Source organism: Lissotriton helveticus, chromosome 2_1 (genome assembly GCF_964261635.1).
Source record: "Lissotriton helveticus chromosome 2_1, aLisHel1.1, whole genome shotgun sequence".
NCBI lineage: Eukaryota > Metazoa > Chordata > Amphibia > Caudata > Salamandridae > Lissotriton > Lissotriton helveticus.
In genome coordinates this window covers 1,022,358,995-1,022,384,524 of record NC_136059.1, presented here as the reverse complement: position 1 = coordinate 1,022,384,524, position 25,530 = coordinate 1,022,358,995, and the positions used below count along the sequence as shown (strand labels likewise).

At 41.6% G+C, this 25,530-nt stretch overlaps 1 protein-coding gene across 4 annotated transcripts in view; it reads right to left on the bottom strand.

Moving 5' to 3' along the window:
- Positions 1-25,530, bottom strand: part of PCSK5 (proprotein convertase subtilisin/kexin type 5) — a 1,700,773-nt gene that overhangs the window by 1,150,273 nt on the left and 524,970 nt on the right. For all 4 annotated transcript variants that reach the window (XR_013607101.1, XM_078675787.1, XM_078675788.1 and 1 more), the window contains exon 5: positions 19,392-19,468. Coding sequence is in view for 3 of the 4 variants with exons in the window: in XM_078675787.1 (XP_078531913.1) it covers positions 19,392-19,468 (77 nt within the window). In the remaining variant the exon portion in view is untranslated. The remainder of the gene's footprint in view (positions 1-19,391; positions 19,469-25,530) is intronic.

Sequence of the window (25,530 nt, the reverse complement as noted above, 5' to 3'; positions counted from 1 at the left end):
GCGAACTGAGACGCGAAGCGCAGCTCCCCGGAAGCGATCCGGGCCGCGTCGCGAAAGCGCGACATATCACGTTGCCGCGTAATGCGTCTTATGACGCGCCGCGTTAGCGCACCCGGAAGTGCTCCGGAGCGCGAACCGAGGCGCGAAGCGCAGCGACCCGGAAGCGATCCGGGGCGCGTTCCGCAGCGCGTAACATAAGCGTAACAGGTCATGTGACTTGTTAATAAAACTTTTTATTGGTTCATTTCACTTTTGGTTTCATAATGATGTAAGGCTAGGTCAGGTGACCTAAAAATAACGCTTTTCATTGGTTTAGAACTATTGTTTTTCCCAAATGATGAAAACCCCTCCTTCTTTCCTCACTCTGACTTTCATCTTTGTGAGAGGAAGACCTTATTTCATACTTGAGCAATGGCTTCAGTAGTTGCTTCAGCTGGTGCACCCCCACCACCACCTCCACCTCCTCATGGGAAGAAAGGACCACCTCCCCAGGTCATCACCAACACAGAGGAGGAAGAGGAAGAACTAGAGGAAGAGGAGAGAGAAGGACCACAGTTCTTGGAAGAGGTGCCCCGGGTTTCCCATAGGAAAGCCAGTTTCATTTGGCAGTTTTTTTCACTCCCTCCAGGGCAGAAGAAAGTAAATGCGAGGTATGTCACCTGCCTCATTTGCAAAGAGAAGTTATCAAGAGGGACTGATAAAAAGTATAGCTATGGGAACTATACCATGCATCGGCACATGAACAGGTGGCATCCATTGAATTACAGCCGGGCAGAGATACGTGACCAGCAGGAGAACCCAACAACAACTCCTGTGGCCAGGTCAACTTCTCAAGTATCGTTGTCAGGAGCAGAGGCACGGGAAACCGTGCCAAACATTCAAGAGAACTTTGCACACTTCAAGCTCACCTGTTTGTATTGTGGAGCATTGATTTCCTGTGGAAACATGAGCATAACATTAATAAATGTAGCTTATGAAAATCATAATTGCCCTAAACGCCCCAAAAAATAATTTTCTTTTTGCTCCTGTTGAGCCCTTTTCAATGCCTGTTTTTTGTTGTTTCCCCCCCAAAAAAAACAAAAAAAATATACAATTGTTCAAAAAATACAAAAAAAACAAAAAATGTTCACAAAAAAAATAAATAAATATAAAACAACAAAAACATTAAAAAAAAAAGTTCTTTTCAGAACTACCTCCCCTTTCAAAAAAAATTGCTAGAATGTTTAGCACTCTGGCAAGCTCTATTTCTTTTAGTTCGCTTCCCAGTTCGCTTCCCGGTTCGCGAACCGGGAGCGAACCAAAAAATTTAAAAAAAAAAAAAAAAAGAAGAGTAAGTATAAGGAAAGTAAACAGAGAGTGATGTTAAAAGAAAGACAGCTATAGGGAGTAAACCAGAGATACTGTTTAATAGATCTATTTACCGAAGAAAAGATTTAAGAGGGTATAATTGTATCTTAAGTCGACCGAAACACAAAATGGTGGACTCCCGTAACGCTTAAGGTTCGCGTACCGGGGCGCTCGCCAGTTCGCGTACCGGGTCGCTCCCTGGGAAGCACACCATCAAAAAAGGTGGGAAAGTAGTTTACAGAAAAGCGACTGGAGACACTTTCACCAAATATAGATTAGCTCATAGTACATACCAATCCCTACCATTTTCACAAATTTGATTGAAATTCCATTTAACCATTTAGCCTGTAGACCTCTCTAAATACCCTGAGGTAAATTACTTCACAAAACACATCTGAAGTGTTGGAATTGACAACCAATTAAAATGTTACTTTCATTTTCTACTTTTTTTACCTGACATTTGATTGGTTATGTACCTGAATATATATAAAGGAAGAGAGAGAAACACAGCCATTTTGACTACTACTTCCTGAACTACATTGCAAGATCATTTTCACTCACAACTTAAACTTGTTTTTAGAAGGTGAGATATTATTTTATAAATTTGAAAACATTTTCAGATAGTTATATACTATCCCTCTGTAAGAGTTAGACATTGAGAAAGGCTTCTTTATTATAATTATGGATTGATTTAGGTTTCTGTGGTATAATTATGAATTTACTTAGGCTTCTTCACAGGCACTTTTTAATAGTACTACTTCACGCCTGAAACCATACAGTGCCCATAGATTACTTCTCTGTTATAAACTCAGAAGTACCTGTCTGAACTTAAACCCAACAGTGCCCTATCTCTACTGATATAATTATTTTTTATGCAAATTACAGCAATAAAATGGAAGGTGAGCAGAATATTTCCTTCGAAATTGTTCTGGAGAACAACACAGAAAAAGATATTGAGGATAATGATGACTCAGATTTCATGGATGAATCACGGGACCATGAATTAGTTCAATGTGTAGAATCTGTGGATCATTTACTTCATTATGATGACGGTCAAATGTGGGAAGTTATGTTCACTCAACAAGAGGACATATCTGACAGTCAAATGTTAGACATTCTATTAAATTTTGAAAAACAATCCGAAAAATAAAATTATATGTAATATTAAAAAAAAAATTGAGTCTTTAATCATTTTTATATGTAATTCATAAACTAGTGAAATGTTAGAAATGTTATTAAATTTTGAAACAATTACAATAATAAATAATTGCTTAAAAAATAAAAAAATTAAAAAATAATCAACAAAACCAACAATCAATTAACATACAGTATTTGAAAAGTCTATCATTCTTTTTTCCTTATAGTACGCTGCCCAGAACGCTTCCCGGTTCGCGAACCGGGCGCTACCCACGCAAAAAAACAAAAAAAACAAATTTTCTTCTTTTTTTGCCCCACGGGGCCCTTTTAAAGCCTCCACATTAAACCTAGGGGGTCAGGGAGAATCTACTATGCCCCCTTATGGTCATTTCCCCCTTTGTTTTGGCCTCCTCTTGTCTCTAAATCCTACCGAGAGACAAGATGGCGGCCGCTCCGGACTGTTTAGAATGTTGACAGACACCGGAGAGCCAATCAGCTTCGCTACGCGAAGTTCCGTTACGCGTAAAGTCCGCGAACCGGAGCGCTGCCCGGTCCGCTGTTACAGATATATATCTTTTTTTGAACGTTAATTTCTCAAAATCCACTGAAGCACATATATTAAGACCTAGCAAAGGCACATCGGGCTACCAGTCCCTACAATTTTGCCAAGTTTCGTGGAAATCCATTCAGCCGTTCGGGCTAAAAGTGAGGCCAACCGCCCTATGGAAAACTCAATGTTAAAAACACGTTTTGGGACCCCCCTTTTTTCTCGGCCCCCCCTTGACAAACCCCCCCCAAATTTCCAGGGGCTGCTCAGAAACAAAATGTTCCATTTTCCAGAAAATTTCAGCCAATTCCGTCCACAAACGCCAAAGTTATTAGACATAGAATTTTCAAAAATCCCATAGGGAAAAAATCCTAACTATATATACCTACTGGCGACCGCCAGTAGGTAATATATATATATATATATATATATATATATTCATTGATTTTGCAGGACTCTCCCGGGAGCTATGGGGTCATGCTGATTCCTGTGGGACTCTGGTGGGAGGTCAGGGGCCACTTCTGGCTCCCGCAAGAGCCCAGCAGGAACGTAGTGCCCCCAAAAACAACCTTTTTCATTTGACCACCTGGAGGTCCCTCTGTGTCACCCCCCAACAAGGTCCAGGGAGTGAGGGTGCCCCTACCTTAACCCTATATACAATATATTATTTTCAGGATACGGGAACAGAGTCCCGGAGTCCTGTACTGGTGGGAACAACAATTTTGTTGTGGTTTTGGCCAGCCCACAAGAGTGCAAACTCCCACAGGACTCTCTGGAGCCTCTCACTCCTGAGGAGGTGAGGAGGTCAACGGGAGAAAAATCCATCTCATTCAAGGGGATCGCTCCATTTTTTTTATTATGTTGCATGCACCCTGGATTCCTGTGAATCCAATTGTCCAGATCTTTATAAATTTGGAATGCAATTTTCTTAAAACAACTATACAGATTTACACCAAATCACAAATCTTTGTTTGAATTGCTCTCAATTACAAAAACGCATGATGAGTTTCTCTTTTTGGAGCCCCTTTTAGAAATGCAATTCACATTCATTCTCTAAAATACAAACTCCATATACAACATATATACCGTGTCAGAATCATACACCTATTGCACTATTCCTCACATTCATCCATACATTCTCACAACCTACAAACAAACCATGCCCACCCTGGGATGGCTTAACAAAGCCCTATTTCTGGTGTAGCACTCTCAATTCAATATTGTATATACAAAAACTAGTCAGCTTGGAATACAAGGCTATCTACCCAGTAAAACATAATTCAAACTTTAGTTACAAAATCAATCAATACAGATTAGCCTAAGCAACAAAGTGGTCTACGTGTTTCGAATCCCCCACACTAGGGGGATTCTCCTCAGGACCAAACATTTTTCTAAAAAACAAAACACAAAAACTGTCTTACTTCATGTAATCTGTAATACACCTCCATCATCTATTCCACTCTCTCAGCATTCGCATCTTACCTTATTGTCTAGAAAAGGAAGAACCGTGTCAAAATCTGTTAACATAGAAACTCTGGTCAAGACTGCTCTTAATATTGGCCTTCCATTGTGAAAGCAGAAAATGTAGTGAATCTTTTACTTGGTTAGAATCAATGCAGGGCACTGTTTCGATGAGCTTTTCAAATATGTCCTTGTTCAATGTCTATATTACAATAAAATATGTCAAATATCCACTTTGAATTGAAGATCTGGCACAAAAGATCGCTTATTTAAAAGAAAGAGGATATACCATTTTAAACGGAGAAATACCGTTCCAAGTCGTATAGTATTTTTTGCTCAGGTCAAATGAAGCCAATCCAGACCTGCAACGGAACACGTGGGTTGAATGGATTAGCTATGTGTGTAACGTTGCAAGAACAAATGTGTGTTATCGGATTGTCCTAGGCCATAATTGAACATCTTTCCGAAATGTGCGCCTTTTAAACATGGAATCAACCGTAAATCGTTTGCTCCTCTATTTCTATTTCTAAATCTTATCTGAGAGGGTAACCGGTGGTATAGCTCATCGGGGGGGGGGGTTTCAAAAGCTTCATGAGACGTTCTACTATACTTAAATCGGACTCATAGCTCTACTAAAAATTCCTACCTGGCTCGTTATCAGAAGGCTCCAAACTCTTGCACCGCGGACGAACAATCTCCGCTCGTAACGCTGGCTAGTCGTGTACTAGCACGGTTTATGCAATGCAATGTTTTAAGCGTCAGCTCAGTAAGGAATGTTGGGAATTGTAGTGGATGGAACTCAAACTCACTCAACGATTTATCATCTTTGCTTCTTTCTACAAAGCGATAAAAGAAAATAGCTCCTCGCGTCTACATTTAAAAACAATTACAATTGCTTCACCATAAACGATGGCTCATACAAAAACCAATTTCGGTACATTTTTGATTTTCACAGGTTAACCCTGCCTTCAGGCTCTCAACCCTTCTTCGAATGTATTGTTGTTGAGAGATCATCGTGCAGAATAATGATCAAAAGTCGATGGCGGTAGACAATATTTTGCAACCTACGACTTGAATATTTTCATATCAAATTCTCGGAATGGTTCTTTACACAATTCGTTTGGCCAAGTTGTCAAATGGCTATGTTCCTTTTGATGTCAGGAAACTGGATCTAAACATTTTGTGAACAAGATTCATCAGGTGTTTGGGAGCTCTCTACTTAAAAACTGGTGACCCTGATATTGTACGTCTGCTCCTTCACTGGGAGCTTTAGAAATGATCAAGAAGTGTATCATTAACCACAGTTCAAATGAGATTTACAGATTATGGAACATTGATGCACAGATGATACATTTCCGATAGCTCGTTTAAGCCATCAACTGCTGTATTAAACTTTATGATTAGTGTGGCTTCTCTCTTGGTAGTTTGATCTCCAGATCACCTCCTCTTGCATCTTGTTCTACTTTCGAGATTATAGTCCATCTCAAGTCTTTATCAGTGTGGGCATAAGTATGCCAATGGTGCACTAAAGGGGCTGTCTGTATGTTCTTTTTTATCCTGGACTTATGTGGTTTATGGGATATTTTACCCGTGCAAAAAACTATATATTGGGAAAACCAATCATGAAATCCAACACCGGATAACACAACAGAAGTCCAGGATAAAAAAGAACATACAGACGGCCCCTTTAGTGCACCATTGGCATACTTATGCCCACACTGACTTGATGGACTATAATCTCGAAAGTAGAACAAGATGCAAGAGGAGGTGATCTGGAGATCAAACTGACCAAGAGAGAAGCCACACTAATCATAAAGTTTAATACAGCAGTTGATGGCTTAAACGAGCTATCAGAAATGTATCATCTGTGCATCAATGTTCCATAATCTGTAAATCTCATTTGAACTGTGGTTAATGATACACTTCTTGATCATTTCTAAAGCTCCCAGTGAAGGAGCAGACGTACAATATCAGGGTCACCAGTTTTTAAGTAGAGAGCTCCCAAACACCTGATGAATCTTGTTCACAAAATATGTTTAGATCCAGTTTCCGGACATCAAAAGGAACATAGCCATTTGACAACTTGGCCAAACGAATTGTGTAAAGAACCATTCCGAGAATTTGATATGAAAATATTCATGTCGTAGGTTGCAAAATATTGTCTACCGCCATCGACTTTTGATCATTAATCTGCACGATGATCTCTCAACAACAATACTTTCGAAGATGGGTTGAGAGCCTGAAGGCAGGGTTAACCTGTGAAAATCAAAAATGTACCGAAATAGTTTTTTGTACGAGCCACCGTTTATGGTGAAGCAATTGTAATTGTTTTTAAATGGAGACACGAGGAGCTATTTTCTTTTTATCACTTTGTAGAAAGAAGCAAAGATAATATATCGTTGAGGGAGTTTGAGTTCCATCGACTACAATTCCTAGCATTCCTTACTGAGTACGCGACTAGCCAGCGTTACGAGCGGAGATTGTTCGTCCGCGGTGCAAGAGTTTGGAGCCTTCTGATAAAGAGCCAGGTAGGAACTTTTAGTAGAGCTATGAGTCCGATTTAAGTATAGTAGAAAGTCTCATGAAGCTTCTGAACCCCCTGATGAGCTATAGCATCGATTACCCGCTCAGATAAGATTTAGAAATAGAAATAGAGGAGGCACTGATTTACATGTTTAAAAGGCGCACATTTCGGAAAGATATTCAATTATTGCCTAGGACAATCCGATAACACACATTTTTTCTTGCGACGTTACACACATAGCTGATCCATTCAACTCTCGTGTTCCATTGCAGGTCTGGATTGGCTTCATTCAACATGAGCAAAAAATACTATACGACTTGGAACGGCATTTCTACGTTTAAAAAGGTATATCCTCTTTCTTTTAAATTAGTGATCTTTTCTGCCAGATCTTCAATTCAAAGTGGATATTTGACATTTTATTGTCCTATAGACATTGAACAAGGACATATTTGAGAAGCTCATCGAAACAGTGCCCTGCATTGATTCTAACCAAGTAAGAGATTCACTACATTTTTTGCTTTCACATTAGAAGGCCAACATTAAGAGCAGTCTTGACCAGAGTTTCTAGGTTTACAGATTTTGACACGGTTCTTCCTTTTCCAGACAATAAGGTAAGATGTGAATGCTGAGAGAGTGGAATAGATGATGGAGGTGTATTACAGATTACATGGAGTAAGACAGTTTTTGTGTTTTGTCTTTCAGAAAATGTATTGGTCCCGAGGAGAATCCCCGTAGTGTGGGGGATTCGAAACGCGTAGACCACTGTTGTTTAGGCCAATCTGTATTGATTGATTTTGTTACTAAAGTGTGAATTATGTTTTACTGGGAAGATGGCCTTTTATTCCAAGCTTACTAGTTTTTGTATATACAATATTGAATTGAGAGTGCTACACCAGAAATAGGGCTTTGTGAAGCTATCGCAGGGTGGGCATTGTTTGTTTGTAGGTTGTGAGGATGGATGTGAGGAATAGTGCAATAGGTGTATAATTCTGACACAGTATATATGTTGTATATAGAGTTTGTATTTTAGAGAATGAATGTGAATTACAATTCTAAAAGGGCCTCCAAAAAGAGAAACTGATCATGTGTTTTTGAAATTGAGAGCAATTCCAACAAAGATTGTAGAAATATAAAAATAAATGGTATCAGGCAGATATAAAGTTTTTTTGATCAAATTCAAACTGAAAGAGTGGTTTTGCAAGGGCAATTGTTTTATTCATTGTTCCTTGAATTTATGGCAAAATAACAGTGCAGTAGTGACATCATTGATAACATCACAGAACAGATTAAATGAATTCATTGAAAGCAACACTGTGCATGGCAGGGGAAACGAGTTAGTTACTTTAGGGACCAAGTTATAGGTACTTGAGATAACTATAACTGGTGAATGTCAGTGGTTTTGTTTAAACCAGTATGTTTCATCTTACATTTTCACCTAATTTAAACATCCCTTTAAACCCTTGTTTTTTTCAGAAAATTTCTAAGATTTTTTTAATGTAAATTAGGATATTATTACAATTCCTAACTAGAACGTTGCTTTAACCTTTGTTTCTTCAGTTTATAAATCACAAAACTGGCAGTAGTATAACAAAACTGGTGCTAGTGTTTTATTTGCCTCTAGTTCCCATGCTAAGAAATTAAAACCTAGAATTCCTAATGGAGAACTCATTCGCATCAATAGAAACTGCAGTAATGGCACAGATTATGCAAGGGATAAAACTATATAGAATGACTATTGTAAAATGAGGGCCTATGATGAAAAAGTCCTCAAAGTAGCAGCAATCAGAGCAGACAATATACACAGGCAAGAATTATTGAATACAAAAAGAGCAGACACAGAACCTCGAGAAAGTCTGCTTAAATAATGAATACAACCAGAGCAGTTGTGAATATAATACAAAAATCACTGAAATATATTAATGACGAAAATGTGTGGGGTAATAAGACCAAATATTGCATTTAAAATTAACACGATGTTCTAAAAAACTGTTTGATGAGAATTCAATTGAACATTGAAAAGGACTCCTATTGGGCAAGCAGCATTAATGTTTGTTTTCTGTGCAAAAGCTGCGAGTCCTGTAAAAACGGTTTGGCACTCAAAGAAAATTATGTTCCTTATTAAAAACTAAAAATGGAAATCAAAATGCTTATCACTTGCAAAACCCTAACATACTGTAAATCATTGTTATGTCCAACAATCTCAGATATATTGGCAGTACTACACTGCATGTAAAAGATATACTTTGTACAGAATACAATGAAATTGAATGAAAGAGGTGGAGATAACATTAACCGCCTGAGACAAATGAAATCCACATATAATATCTCAAATCTGGGACAATTAATCAGTAGAGAGGAATTCAGTAGTCATTTTAAGGAATAGTGATTGAACACATGAACATCATATGGATGACAACATACATAGCTCATATGAAGGTTTAGGTATTTGATCAGGATAGATTTTAGGATGGCAGTAGTTCTAAAGAATGTACATTTTGTGTCACCTCACCTTACCCCTTTTTGTTAAATATAACATTGAAATATTTTATTTAAAACATTTATATAATTACATGCAGAGTAAACTACCATGTGGTAAGGGTGCAGGGTGAAGGTAAAAACCCATTAGCATCACATATCTGGGTGGTACAGCTGTGTAGTAGAGACTGAAGGGGTAAATGTAATGTAATGTAATGTATGTATACTTGTAAAGCGCACTGTTACCTCGTTACGTGGTGTCCTGGTGCTGTATACCGCTGGGGAACCCGTCCTGGCTTTCCCTGTGAGAGGGCACCCCAAGGTGAAGCCAGGCATCCCCGGCGTTGCTGGGGCCGTTGTGGAGATTAAGCAAGCTATTGCCCAGAGTTGCAGAGTGGGACCCATGGTTAGCGTAGGCACCTAAGCAAGAATTATCGAGTCCGCGGACATTGACCCAAGACCCTGCCGCGTCGTGAATTGAACCCTGGTCCCGGGCAGACCTCTGCTTCAGGGTCTGCCGCTTCTAACCAGTGAGCCACACTTCTCCAAAGATTACATACCATCTATCTATCTGGAAGAATGAAATAACAGACACTTGGAGTTTGATCTCTAACCATCACAGGATTGAAACAGACTTGGTTATCACTTCTTGTTGTGGTGTGGACCATCTTGGCCAATGTGGGGACACAGCAGATGTGATCTAGCTGCTGTGTGACACAGACCAGGTTATTCTTTTTACCAGACTCCAAGTATTTGGTGTCCCAGGCAAAATGGAAGTCTCATTTAAATCCTTTCAAATTGACAACTCTCAGTCTCTTACACTTTGCCCTTTCTAGTCTATCAGCTTTCATTTTCATTGTGAGATTCCACAGGCCTCATCACTTTTTCCATCCTAGTTAACATATATGAAAGACCTCTGGCACAGTTCGTAAGATCATTTGACTGTAAAGCATTGACCTACGAAGACTACACACAACTGATTCTGTGCTTAGACCATCTTGCACCTGGTTCCATGTCAAGCCACAGTTACTTCTTTATAGGCATTTAACAGTGGATGATTGCCAACTTTTTAAAACTCAATGCAAACAAAACCGAGTTCTTGCTTGTTGGTAACCAGAAACATCTCTCTTGCCACTGGGACAACCAGTTACTAATGTGAAGTCTTTAGGAGCACGTTTGGATGTGAAGGTTCCTTTTAAAGCTCAAATAATTAATATCTTGTGTTCCTTTCGGGCTTCTCTCAACCTTCTGGGCAGTGTTCTTTCATTTTTAAGATCTGCTCTCTACACCAAAGTTGTGGAGACTCTTGCCTTCATGCTTCAACCACAGCAACAGTCTTTATTTGAGATTTATGAATGCAGCACTTAAAAAGTTGCATTGGGTCAAAAATGCAAAGGCTACAAGCCACATGGATAAAAACATTTGATTCTATCACATCTGCATCCAAAGCACTTCAAACATGTCCAAAGTTTCTCAGCATCAATTTTAAGGTGCACTATCAAGGCACATGCATCAAGCATTTAAGAAATCTCAAAATTTGCTAAATCGCAAAAAAATTGCATTTGCGATCGCAAATTACAGTGTAGCAATGCATCAACGTTATTTTTGCGAAAAATTATTTTTTCTCAAAACTAAAGAATCGCAAAATTATTCTGAGAAAACATTTGAGACTTTATTTGCGAATCTCAAATAGAGAATCCCAAATAAAGAATCGCAAATAGCGATTTTCTTGGAAATTGCAAAATTGCAATCGCAAAATAAGAAGGAACACAACCAGGTGGTAATCATGAGTGCAAATTTCACACAGCTGCAAATCAACTGAAACTGATTTAAACACACCCACAATGAGCTACCAGAAGTCACAATGGCAGGGCTGTACCTGATGGCGAGGAGGATGAGGCTGCAGGCTGCGCGACAGAGACGGAGGCGAATCAATGAGCGCATCTTCAGAGTCCGCATAACTTTGCTAGGACAGCATGAGGACGAGATATACGATAAGTATAGGCTTAATGCAGCAATGATCCATGATCTCAATGAACTGGACCCCATCCTGCAACGACAGACTCGTAGGACCAATGCCATCCCAACGCATGTACAGGTTTTATGTTGCCTACATCTACTGGCGTCCGGCAGTTTTCAGGGTGTAATCGCAGTAGCAGGAGGTGTGTCGCGAAGCGCAATGTCAAGAATATTTAAAGCATTCCTTGATGCCATGATACTCCGGATAGGCTCACATATCAATTTCCCTACCACAGCCCATGACATTGCCAAGACTAAGCAGGAGTTTTACCAGATTGCAGGCTTCCCACAAGTTTTGGGTTGTATTGATTGCACCCATGTGACAATATGTCCCCCTGCAGCACAGGAATATTTGTATAGGAAATGTTATCATTCCCTCAATATTCAGGTTGTGTGTAATGCCAAAAACATCATAAAGGACATTGTGGCGCAATTTCCCGGCAGTGCATATGATTCATATATATTCAGGCAAAGTGGCATTCACACCCGTCTTGCAAGGGGAGAATTTAGAGAGGGGCATCTGCTAGGTAAATAGGTGCAATAGATCAACACATTCATTGTACGTATGTCAATGTCAAACAACCACTGACACCCTTTGCTTCCTCACATGTAGGTGACAGCGCATACGCCTTGCGGAATTACCTCATGACACCTTACCTCAATCCTACAACTGCCGCCCAACAAATATACAATGCAGCACATATCATCCAGGAACGTCATAGAGCGCACATTTGGGCTGCTGAAAAGACGATTCAGACGCCTTCATAAGACCACTGAAGCACTGAAATATAACCCTGAACAATGCTGCAAGATAGTGGCAGCATGTGCCATGCTTCACAACATTGCGACAAAGGGAGGTTTGGAAATGGAGCTGTCTGACAGCGACTCGGAGGATGGGAACCAGCAAGTGCAACACCACCGTGCCCTACAAGGATCAGGCGCTGCAGAAGGGCGCAGGAGAAGATTGGAGATCACACCAAATTACTTCTAAGGTGAGTAATGATGACACAAAAACAGTATTTTGCAAGAAAAGTAAGCTTTATGCAAGGAAATAATGACCAGCACACTTTCAATGTGACTAGTGGTACAAGAGTCTTGGTAATAAACATGCATAGATGAAAAGGAACGAATACTTGAAAATCAGTAATAAGGTCAAATTGTAACAATGGTTACGTCACCATCTTTGAAAATCATTGTACATGGGAGCCTAGCGCTTTCTCCTACGAACACCCAGACGCCCGTCAGTGGCAGCATCTTCATGCCTCATGTTGGGAGTGGAGGGGGTCCCGCTGGTGTGTTGCGTCGCAATGCAGTGGCACTGGCATTATTGTACTGCCCGTGCTTGAGGCACACCCACTACTCTCTTCCTGCGCAGACATGTTGCCTGCACTAGTGGATGCATTCATCATCTCAACAGCATTGGTCACTAATCGTGTGTTCTTGCTCTGCAGGCGATGTGTACGAAGCATCTGTCCCTCCAGCCCACCCCAGACCTCATTTGTCTGCTCTGTCTGCTGTGTTCTGCGTGCTCTACGTCTTCTCCGTCGCACTCTGAGATTGCCTCTGTCGATCTGTGTTGGTGGAGTTGTGATGGTGGTACTTTGGCGAAGGCTGCCCTCAGGTGTTGCATTGGCCTCATCATCTGACGCCATGGGAACCAGTGTTGGGACAGGTGCCCTACGGGAATTTGGTACACATGACTGTTTAGTTGGCAGAGCTGGTGTGTCCTCATGTTCAGATTCGCTGGAGTGCTGCAGTTCCTGGACCTCACTATCCCCAGCCTTAACGAGTTCTGCATCTGTGAGGTTAAACAGTGCAAAACAGCATTAATTCATGCTTGTGAGGTCATGTCACAGTTGACAATTATTCAATTTGTCATTAATTTGAACAACAGCTACACTATTTGTATTCTTTTTTTGCATATGTGTGTGGTTGTCATTGTAACTGCTTGCCCTGCCCACATCTCCCATAATGCACTTCTCTTTTTGATAACAAATGTAGTTAATGCTTTACGGTGTGCACTTATGCTGTGCAGAGCTCAGGTTGTGACTTAAGTAATTGGTACAATGGCAACATGCATTCCTCTTACCTTCAGATGTGTGTGCAGTTTCTGAGGTGTCCAGCTGAGTCACACCAACAACAGCTTCAGGCTGGATTGTGGATTCCACCAAGTCCTCCAGGGGAGTGTTTCCAGTGTCTGTTGGTGTTCCCCCTCCTGTTTTATTTGCCTCCTTCAGCCGGTCTGCAATGCGCACCTTAGCCCGACTGCGCAGATCGTACCATCGCTTTTTTAGCTCTTCATTGGTGCGGTGTGTCACCCCAATTGCATTTACTCTGTTCTGGATCCGGATCCATATTTTCCGTTTCTCCTGCTCTGGTACTTTCAATGAAGCTTTGCCAAACAGCTTATCATGGCTGTGGACTACACCCTCAATGAGTGTTTCAATTTCTTTCTCTGAAAATTGTACTTTTCTTTTCCTGCCTGATTGGCTGTCCTCTGCTGTTTGTGCAGCTTCCATTTTCAGTTGGTTGTCAGGTGTTTGCAATCTCCCTCTACCACTCCTGTTCTGCTCCCAGAGCAAGCTCCCTCCTCTCCCTGAGCATCTGCACTGAAAATGAGGCTTGGAGTGCTCACTTCCTGGTTCTGATGTCATCAAGATGCATCAATGTGCGATTCCGGAAATTGCGATTTTGCTAACTGCGAAATCGCTTATTGCGAAATCGCAAATAATTCTGCGATTTTTAGCGATTCTTTAATTTTTCGCTATTTTTATGATGCATCGCGTTTTGCGATTCCTTAAAAATCGCAAATAAGGAATCGCAAATTCATAGAATGATGCATGTGCCTGAAAGTTTCTTTTTTACTGTATTTGACCATTCTTGGTTATTATATCATTGCTGTATCTGTATGCTTGTTAAATCCATGTGCTCGGAATCCATTTCGTTAGTGCAAGGCCCAAGGAATAAAGATCGCAGTACGGGAGGCTGATCTCTATAGGACATCTTTGGACCAGGTTTGGAATGAGCTAAATTCATAGTGTCCCCTTTTATAACCATTTAACCTTTAGAAAAACACTGTAGACCTTCCAGTTTTGTTGATTTGTGGGAGTTATTTTTTCTGCCACACACCGTAGAAACCGCTTATCTTCAAACTAAAATATATTTACTAGCTATCACCCTCATTTACCTCTAGGATTTGAGCCCTTCAGCCTTCACAGCCCCCCCCCGCCCCAACTGACCTAACTCAAAAATTACCTTTGGTAAATCAGCTCACTTTAGGCATTTAAAGTGTTGAAGAAAATCACTAAAATCAGCAAAATTACCTCCTCTAACTGGAGCATCATAAGCAGTAATTAAGCAATCCCATCTCCCTAATCCTCCCATTATATAAACACTTCCACCACAAACACCCAAAATACTTATGGTTGGATTACATGGCTTTACTCAAATATGATCAGCGTTATGTAAGTCACCACTGTAATTATGAATAGGGTTTCTATTATAAATTCTACTACAGTTCTTAATCAATAAACCCTGTGCCCTTATCACTACTTGTGAAATCTATGTTAGCCCCAGTGTGATAAATGTACATACCACCATAATGCTTAGAAGGAAGGTTAAATGTAAAGAAATCTATGTATGTGAAAACAGATATAATCTTGCATCAGTGAAACTACCATAAGTTTGAAATGTGTTATCAGTAACCACCAGGACAGCAAGATAAAGTGCTCACTTAAAAATAAAAAAATGCAATGGTTTGTTTTTGTGGGGTTAACAAGGTGACCACTAGATGCTAACCGACATATTTCTCCAAAAGACACTGATAGACAAAAGTTTAACCTAAAAATGACTGTGACAATAGCCTATGAGAACTAGCTAGGCAACAACTTCTATATATTATTCAAGTGTTTAAAAAAAATTAACAAATTGGTTAAAATGTTGACTAACACCACTACATACTATTTAGTACAGCAAATGATTTCAATGTGTGTACAAATAAACTGGCAAAATTAGAGTGTAAATTTACTCCAAAAGTGTAACTTGCAAATCTCCACTAAATTGGAGGGCTTGAGGGCTATACACTGTTGAGGAATCTACACTTTTGAGTACATGTACTACTTTTTGGCTATTCACATAATCAGAGTGTAAATTACACTTTTGGATTAAATTACACTTTAGGAGTAAAATTACACTCTGACATTGTGAATAGCCAAAAAGTAGTAAACCTACTCAGAAGAGTAAACTACTCAAAAGCATAAGTTACCTTTGTGAATCAGGCCCAGTATGAACTAGTTTTGCTTTAGTTTGCATAAAGTGATTACTAATTAAACAATAGGCAATACAGAAGCTGTGCAGAGCCTGCCATTATGATAAAGATTCAGAGAAATTAAGGAAATATTTCACAGGATGTGCAATATGGCTTTTTGTAACACTGCATTTTATATAATGAAATAAGAAATATATATTATCATATGAAATCTTTTTAAAATATAATGTGTGACTGTGTAATATTGTTGAATTCTGTCAAACTGGTTCAGCTGACATCATAAGACACAAGGCAGAAGGCACCATAGCTTGTAAATGTCGCCAGAACCCCAATAAAGCAACTAAGGACCATACTTTACAGCAATGTTTTTTTATGTTATTTTTGGGTAGTGAGCTTGAGTTATTTATTTAAACGGAAATGTTTATTCAAACCACCGCCCTTTTCCCACTGCTGCTGCCACAACAGCCCCTCACTCCGTTTCGCTCCTGCCTCCCAGCTCTACTTCCCGTCCCCGCCCCCCTTATTAATGGCGGCCGCTGCAGGAGTCACAATGCGAGAGAAAGGGAAAGCAGAGGGTGCGTCCGTATCCCCAATGTAACATATGTTAAACAACGATGGACGAACCAATTATGTGTATGGTACAATCACAATGTGGGCAGTGTTTTGGATACACCTAGTTGGTGTCATGCTTCATCATTGGGGTCCCAACCGGTTGGCGGAATGCCCCCCGGTTGTGCTACGAAGCCCGATTACAGCGTAGCTGGTGTGGTGAAGGTGTTTGATGTGATATGAATTAAAAATACCACTAAGAATCCTTGCCTATGAACTTTTATTAGCGGCGGCTCAGGATATGGTTAAAAATTATGTGTGGTGCAACTAAAAAATTATTTATTATCTATTAGTGGTCTATGTGATAGGTCTACAAGTTTCAGCCCGCAGGAAAAAGTTAAAGGGGCTTTCTTCAGGACAGTGAAAGTGGCAAAGTGTGTACTGCTACGTGGAAAGTGAAATAAAGTACCTACACACGCGCTAAGGTGTGTGGATTGAGTGTCAACGTACTTACGGACACTTTAAAAGGACCTGTGGGAAAGGAAACAGCACAGAGCATATATATATTTATATACACATAGCAAATTAGCAGCATATTTACTGTGTTATTAAGCAACATAAAATGCAATCTTAAGTGCTTTGGTCGTGCAAACTGACCAACCTGGTGATTTGTACACTGAATCTTACAAGGTGGGCATGCTGCATGCGGAAGTGTACAACAAGTAGTATTATTACACCCAGTCTTAGCATTGCTATGAAGCTGTGAGGCTTCTCGTGGTGAGGAGACTAGGTGATTGGCAACCTTCGGTTGTCACAATATTGGCTGTTGCCACCGTGATGTACAGTGCTGGAGCGCGCTAATGTGGAGGATGTCCACAGTGGTGACTGTGCCATGAGTGGGCGTTAAGACAGTGAACGCACACGTGAAAAAACTGGCACTAGATCATGCGGAGTTTGCAAGTTAAATAATGAGCGCTATTAAAAAGGAAGCGGCAATCGTTTCCATTGGCAACGCTGTTAGAGTTATAATTACACTATGGTCGAGTTTAGTCAGCCTATCGGGGCTCGGGAGGAGTTTGCTCCTATGTCAGACTCTGGAGAAAGAAATATCGGAGTGAGGGGCATGTGAGCAGGGGGATCGTAAATGCTCGCGTGTCTCTCCAAGTGGTATCAGCAGCGCAACCTTACTTGATCTCAGAGCGTAACCCGCCTTCAAACCTGATGCGGTCTCCCGTTGTCCCGGCTGGTAATGGGCCTGGAGGACACTCGGTTTAAGTATCGGTGAGATTGAGAGATTACGTGCGGGTATGGACGTTGAAGGGCAGGGATCAGTGCATCTGCATTATTGTGGAATGCTAGGTCATAACGCACATGCGCGGATGTTTCCATTATGTTGATGCTCGGTCATCGGGCGCGCGTGAGCGGATGTGTCCTTCGCACGATGTGATTAAATCGGCCATATAGGGATGGCGCTATTTGAGGTGCTCGTGCTATGGGAAGGATGCTAGGTGCAAAGTAGATGGCAAATCAACTCTGCTAAATGGTGGAGCATACAGATATTGTCGATGTAGCAAAAAGTAAAGTGAAATTTGCTACATGAGTATGACAATGAGTGTTGCGGCTCATTGTAAGGTATGAAGGGTGGTAGCTCCAATGACTGAGAGGCCAAACATGTGGCGCCTGCTAAGGCAAGGTACACGGTCATGATGAAGATATTGGCCTCACAGAATGGCAATATTGACATAGTTTATAAAGAGGCCAATAAGAAGGGTGTGTGGTGGCCGCAGGTTAGCTCTGATGCGCAAGTCTGTGAAGCGTAAGTCTGTGCAGGAGTGCCTGAGCAGGACCTCTGACTCAAGGCCAGAGTCCCTGCTCTCTGCCCCTGCTGCTCCACTGTCGTGCTGTTTCGGCCTAACTCCACGCTGGTAGGGGTTCGAGCCTGGTATTGGTATTATTTTCTGTGATTGTCTATTATTTGTGACATATATGGTTCCTTTTGTTTTTGAGCCTGTGCCCTTCGTTCTGCTCCTCCGTGCCTGTTTTCACCTCTCTTTTACTGCTGCTGCTGCCCACTCAGCTCCTCCCCCCTGTTGTTCCCACTCCCGGCTCCGCTTGCCTCCCCTCCCCTATTTAATGGCACCCGTGAGCAGCTGGAACGCCGCTGGCACGCCTAAGGCACTCTGAAAACGCCTATAAGAAGGACAGTTGAAAGAAGCAGAGCAGGTTGTGTTTTGTGCGTAGCATGGATAGGGTGATACGACTACTAATTTTGCCAAACGGACGTAGAAAAAACAGCACCATCAAACATTACAGATCTTGTTAATGAACTCAAGTAATTTAACAATTACAGGAGACATTAAATTGCAAATTAATTTAGGTTCATACTTTTTATCTGGGTGTAGGGGACTCTTGCAAAATCACAGCTCCGCCACTTCTGTTTGGTCAGGACCAGCGAATCCTAGTTTGAGCGTCTACTTCAACAATTTAGCTTTGACCAACTGTAGGCATTAAAGAATTTAATTGATCAGAGTCGATAAATGACCCAGGCAGCCCCACCCCTGAAAAAATGACTCACGTTTATTCTACTGATGTATCTCCCCTACTGTAAGTCCTGCCCCTGCTGAAGGTGTGAACATTAGTATATATATATATGAGTTTAGATCTCGCAGATAAATCATAGCAAACACAGGTTATGGAATATAACCTCCCATATTTGTGAATGATATTAAATGGAAATACTTGTTTCCTTTGTGCTGAACATCAGGTTGAAATATGAGCTCAAAACTCGCAAAACGGCAAAGGCATCATATGAATAGCAAAAGACATTATTTCTTCACTACTCAACACAGTACCAAGTATCCGTGTGATTTGCGGAAACAGCACAATATTTCATTTGTAGCTAAAATGGCAGGCATGGCGGACAATGGTGCAGCTATACACACATTTACATGAGTACACCACGGAGACAATACTGCACCAGCATGTTGAATATATTGTGGGGAAAGGTTGGTACAGTGAGAAGCATCTGATAAATGAATCGTGTTCGACTTGTTGCAAATCCTTACTTGTTTTCGTTGCTGGCATCATATCGAGGCATGGGGTCAAAGTCATTTCCATTGACATCAATGCTGGCCTGTGCATCCTGTAGACAAAATGACAACGTTAACCATAGAAGGATAAGTAAATGAGAATTTGCTCCTTACTTTGTTAATTCCATTTCTGACAAAAGTTTACAATTTCGCTAATCCTTGTCCTACTATGTGGTACAGTTAGCGCAAGGGACATAAAATATATTAAAGAAATATCAGAACAGAGAATAACCCTGGGTAATAACAGGCTATTGAGAAACAAAACAGAAAAATTTAATATTTATTCAGAAACCTATGATGACTCACAAACTAAAGAGATCAGTGAAGAAAACCGGGCTGGCAAATTTCTTGGGATTGCTGTCCTTGTCGCCAGGCTTCAGGCAACTATAAACTAATTCATACAGCTTTTTGGATTCCCAAATTGAACATAGGTGTGCAAAAAAACAACGTTGGAAATGTAAAATTGAAATTCTTTATTTCCAAATCGGAATTGGTGAAATTCTGTGTACAAAAAAATGTTACAAATACTGACAATCTATCACAATTGTGGAATGACAAGATTCCTAAGTTTAAGATCGATATTGTGGGCAAATCTGGGTGGTCAGCCCTACTAGCACCTACATTTTTACGAGTTTCACCTGAACTTTTTTTTTTATTTCCTGAACTTTATTGGTTTTTATGACAAAAGAAAAACTGAAAGGATGCATTTTACAGTAGAACAGGATGCATGTAGGACAGGCGGGTAAAGTGTACCATACATTTGTAGTTTATGATTCTAAAAATATGCTCAAACTGCTTTGATCAAAGGCTTAGTAGGCGTCAATGCAATGTGGGAATGGGGACCAAAACACCTACGTATAATGTAGATGTCTTTAAAGGGTTTACTTTATCAGGAAAAAGCATTCAGTCTGGAGAAGAAAAAATTACTTTACGTGTGTCACCTTTACACTTGGGTAGTTATAAACATACAAGAAGACCCCAAGAATTACTAGGGACCTGGGTATATTTAAAGAGCAGTGGTCCCTAAGAAAATTATCCAAGCAAACCATTATTTAGCCACATGGCAATTTAATGTACAAAAGGAATACCAGAAAGCCATAAACCATGAAGAGGGTGCCAGTAACAAACCTGCTTGGTGCTCTTTAAAGTGTTATAAACATGTGTGATAAAACTGACCATAGTGTGTATCAAGCGACAAATTATAACAAATCTTGATAAATATAATATTCAATGGATCTGTGTGCAAGTTGACGACGTTTCCTTCCTTTGGAGAATGTAGGCTCCTCATCAGGACTCTATCATATATTGTGCCAGAGATAAAGTTCCTGGGATCACAAAATGCACAAAAAGTGTTTCAGGAGTTCCATACTGATGAAGTGTGTCACAAGACATGGACTGGTACAACACTGCGCAGTAGTACGTGAAGGAGCATCACAACTTCCTTAGTGTAATATGGATGCAATGCAGTGTGAGTGTAAAGGTCAGGGGTCAGAGATTATCAAGATGGAGTAGCAGACCCAGGGACCTCAGACAAGGATCACTCGCAAGTGTTGCATTCAAAGACTTCTTTGGCTACTCGCTCTATTCTTCCCGTTACATGCATGGGTGCATTTTGTTTTTCAAAACTGCCCATTTTGAAAGTACAACCTTATCACGGTTGTTGCGGCATTTCTCCCGCATCCTGTTTCAGGGATAGAGCTTTCTTATTTCCTTATACATTTTTATCTGGTTTAAAATCTGAAAGTAGATAGTACACAATGAAGAGCTGAGGTAATCTACTACCTTCGCAGAGTTTCAGAAGAATTTCGAAGATATTTTTTCAGCCCAAAAAACAATGGCAATTTGATCCATATATAGCAAGATCCCTGTAAGCTAATAGTTCAGATAAGTTATACACTTATTAATAAGAATCCATATTCATTTTAATGAAGTACATTTGCATAATTGTATGCAGCTTACCCCATAAATGGTATTGGGTACCACATGGAGAGTTTGGTAAATATATTAAAGTTTTGTTTTGAGGTTTAAGGATACGTTTCTTCAGTTAGAGGGATTACTTTGTTGATTTATTCTTATTCTATGAAGGCGCAGTACAGTATAGAGTTTTATGAAGTAATCTGCAAACAGTTCAGCAATGATTCCATGTAACATTTTGAAGCTTTCTGGTATATAAAGAATCACGTGTCTATTTAATTAAAAGGAAAATTTGATTCTAATTACAGAACTACAGAAATGCACTCTATGCCGGAATCACCACCAAACACCTCAAGAGACCCCAAACTATACAGAACTATACAGAACTCCGCTGCCAGACTCATCCTCAATCTTCTCAAACGTACCCATATCATCCCCGCCTTAAGAACCTCCACCGTCCAGAAGAGATGCCAGTTCAGGATGCTGGCACATGCTTACTACACAAAAATAACAATTGATGGACAGAATGCAGAACAATGGCATACATTCACCCCAGTACAGAGATCTGGGCCTAAATCCATCATTTTTGTGCTCACCATGCCATTCCAGTTTGGAACCAGCCATATGAAAATCAATCTTGATCCTTCACCCAATGGGAACAGTCCTGCCCGAACTGCCAGGACAGGTCCTCCCTAGACTGGAAACAAGCATCTTAGGACCGGTTTCGGGGTTTCACCCCTCTTCAGCCAGGATAGCTTGACTCCAGTGGCATGGAGAGCATGGGGCCCACATCTGGGCATACCCATCCCACTGAGGGTGACAAATGCAAAAAGAACAATTGATGGACAGAATGCAGTACAAGGTCATGCATTCACCCCAATACAGAGATCTGGGCCTAAATCCATCAAAGCAAACAGGTCCCAGGATGCTTGTTTCAGGTCCAGGGAAGACATAGCTTGGCAGTTAGGGCTGGACTGTTCCCATGAGGCACAGGAAAACACACAAGATGATGGACAGAATGTTGCACAATGGCAAAACATTCACCCCCAGTCACAGATCTGGGTTTAATCCATCGTTATTTTGCTCACCAAGCCATCCCGTTCAGACATGCCATATGCAAATAAGTCTTGACCCTGTGTCTCATGGGAACAGTCCAGCCCGAACTGCCAAGCCATGTCTTTCCTGGACCGGAATCAAGCATCCTAGGACCGGTTTCTGGCTATCAGCCGTCTTCAGCCAGGATAGCTTGACTCCAGTGGCTTAGTGAGCCCCGCCTTGCTGTACTGGGGTGAATGTATGACATTGTTCTACATTCTGTCCATCAACTGTTGTTTTCCCATGAGGCACAGGGTCAGACTGATTTGCATATGGCCATGTCTGAACTGGGGTGGCGGAGTGAGCTAAAGAATGATGATGGATAAAACCCAGATCAGTTGACAGGGGGTGAGTGCTTGCAATGTTTAACACTCCGGCCATCATCCCCTTTGGTTTTGCTTTGTTCGCCCCAAGTTGCCAGGGTATGCCCAGACTAGGGTCCCTGGCTCCCTTTGCCACTGGATTCAAGATAGCCTGGCTGATGAGGGTTATGAACCCGAAACCGGTCCTAGGATGCTTGTTTCCGGTCCAGGCAAGACATGGCTTGGCAGTTTGGGCTAAACTCTTCCCATGAGGCACAGGGTCAGACTGATTTGCATATGGCCATGTCTAAACTGGGGTGGCGGAGTGAGCTAAAGAATGATGACGGATTAAACCCAGATCAGTTGACTGGGGGAGAGTGCTTGCAATGCTCAACACTCCGTCCATCATCCCCTTTGGTGACACATGCCTACTAGGCCCATAATGACCAAGGATCAGCATATATCATCCACCACCTGAACATCCATCAACCCACCAGACACGTGCTAGAAAACAGCCTCTGGCTGAAGGGGGGTAAGAAAGGAAGGGTCGATTTAGGTACTGGGCAAGCCTAGAAGCGCCCTTCTAGTTTCTCGTTATTCCCTCATGCACTGCTTTCCCTGTCATTTTCAAAGCTGGACTGGTATGCTTATCAGCTACCTTGGCCCCGCTACTCCTTTTACCCTGGCTATATTCTTTAAACGCACAGAATCTAACATTTGGGAACGGAGATCTAAAACTATAGGAAATCGTGGAGAATGTTTCAAGGGACAGAAAGCTAAAATAAAGCTGTTGTTGGCTTTAGAAAATAAGGGGCCTACCACCTCAATAAGGAGTGCTGCCGAATACGCATTTATGATGAATGCCTTACTTTAAAATACCTTTTTCCCTCAACACATTTGAAGTCTTATTAGTTTCACGATTAATACATCTGTGGTGGGATGAGATTGCAGCCGCAGTTTGGACCGAGGGAGTCACAGCGCAAAGGACTCCACTTACCAGCCTACCTTGCCCCAAGGAGGGGCTAGGCCACCATCTTTCCTCACCTTGCCGCCTCCAGTACTCTAAAGCGCTTTCATTCATCCTGCAGCATGAGATGTGAGTGGGCTGCATCCGGGCAAAGCCCAGGCCGGGCAAACCTGCGCCAGTCCACAACCAGACAAGGCTGGGCCACCACTCTTTCGTCTGGCCCAGCATGAGGACCATCGATAGACCAGGTGCCATGCTGCTCACCACAAGCAGACTAATTCCATCACTGCCTGGGGAGCGCCTCTGCAGGTTCGCCACTGTCGCTGGAGACTGCGACTCCCACAAACGCCTGGGTGCCATACATCGGGGTTCAATCAAATGGTATAAGTAAATCAGGGTCAAAATTGTATGAAGCTGGAGCCCAAACCTGTAGTGCTACAGTGAAACATCTGAAATTCATTTTCCATTGCGATACTAAAATGGTTAAAAGGAAAGCGGGGGGACCTCCTTACCCTCAAAAGCAAAAAAGAAGCACCATCATCGGACACTTGGAATTGTGTATTGGACGAAATTGACAATCGAATTACTGAATGTGTGGCCATTGCAAATCCAACCTCCCCACAAAGCAGCCATGACATTGAATCTACCCCAGTTGTGGCTACTAAGCTTATACCACATATGTTCCAAAAAGCTAAGAGGGGTAAAGGGGTGCTGGCCGAGGGAAACTATTCTGTGATGTGTGAGCCTGAAAACCTATTGGCATTTCATAATGAAGTTCAAATTGAGTGCCAGAATCGGTTCTCGATTCTTTGTCCTGATGCGGATGTAAACGAAGGGTCCTGTACCGATGCCCCCAGAGCCCACACCCAGGTATAGTACTCAATGCTTTGATGCCTGATGGGAGTTATAGGGGAGCTAAGAGACCAGATAGTGACCCTGACGAGAGTGGTAGAGAGTTTTAAAGGAAAGGAAAAAAGGAAGTATAGCCTCCATGCCGTTGGTGAGAGGGCTACTGAAAGGTTGGATACAAATGTGACTATCAGCTGAGGGGATGTCACTATAGTTTATACACCAAGCAGTTGCCCGTGGAAATCACCGCCTCACTTCACCCATATTGTTCCATACCCCCCCTCCCCAATCCCTGGCACTAGTCATTGTTGTGGGGTTCTTCAGCAAGGTAGTACAAGGTTGGAATCCCATGGAGGGAGCTGGGAGCCATCCGTTGGTGGGGAGAAAGGGCCATGAGGCCTGCTTTTACATAACCCAAAATGTTCTGTTCCGGGGGAGGTGAAAAATGGACGCTATATACCGAGGCAGTTGGGGAATCTGCCGGCACAAAATTACCTTACATCAGTCCCTAGGCTGCTTGATGGTGGCAGAAAAGACCAAGATTCACTCATTAACAAGGTTGCGCATTGGTTTCGGGAAGTTCGCTATCGCCATTCCATTATAAGAAGTGACATAGTGGGCGCCGAAAGACTGTCCAGCTCTGAGGAAGATCTTGATAAAGTGAAGGTCCACTTTTCTCATAGCTATATAGTTAATGGCTTGATGACAGTGAATGCTAGAAACCATCTCCCAGACCAACACCAGCATTGTGATAAAGTATCAGATCTATCTTCCGTCCTGAGCATTCTAGGAGAAAGGTATTGAGGGTGAGCCAAACCCAACTCTTTGCACAGGTTAGGGATTGGTTACGTAAAAAATCAACAGGGGGGGTAGAGGAGGCTGAAGACAAATCCTTGGTTTAATAGCAATTGTAGGTCAGCAAAGAGTACCTATTGGCAGTCAAATCCAACAAATGCCCCAATATTATTAACTGTAGGGCTAGGTATAG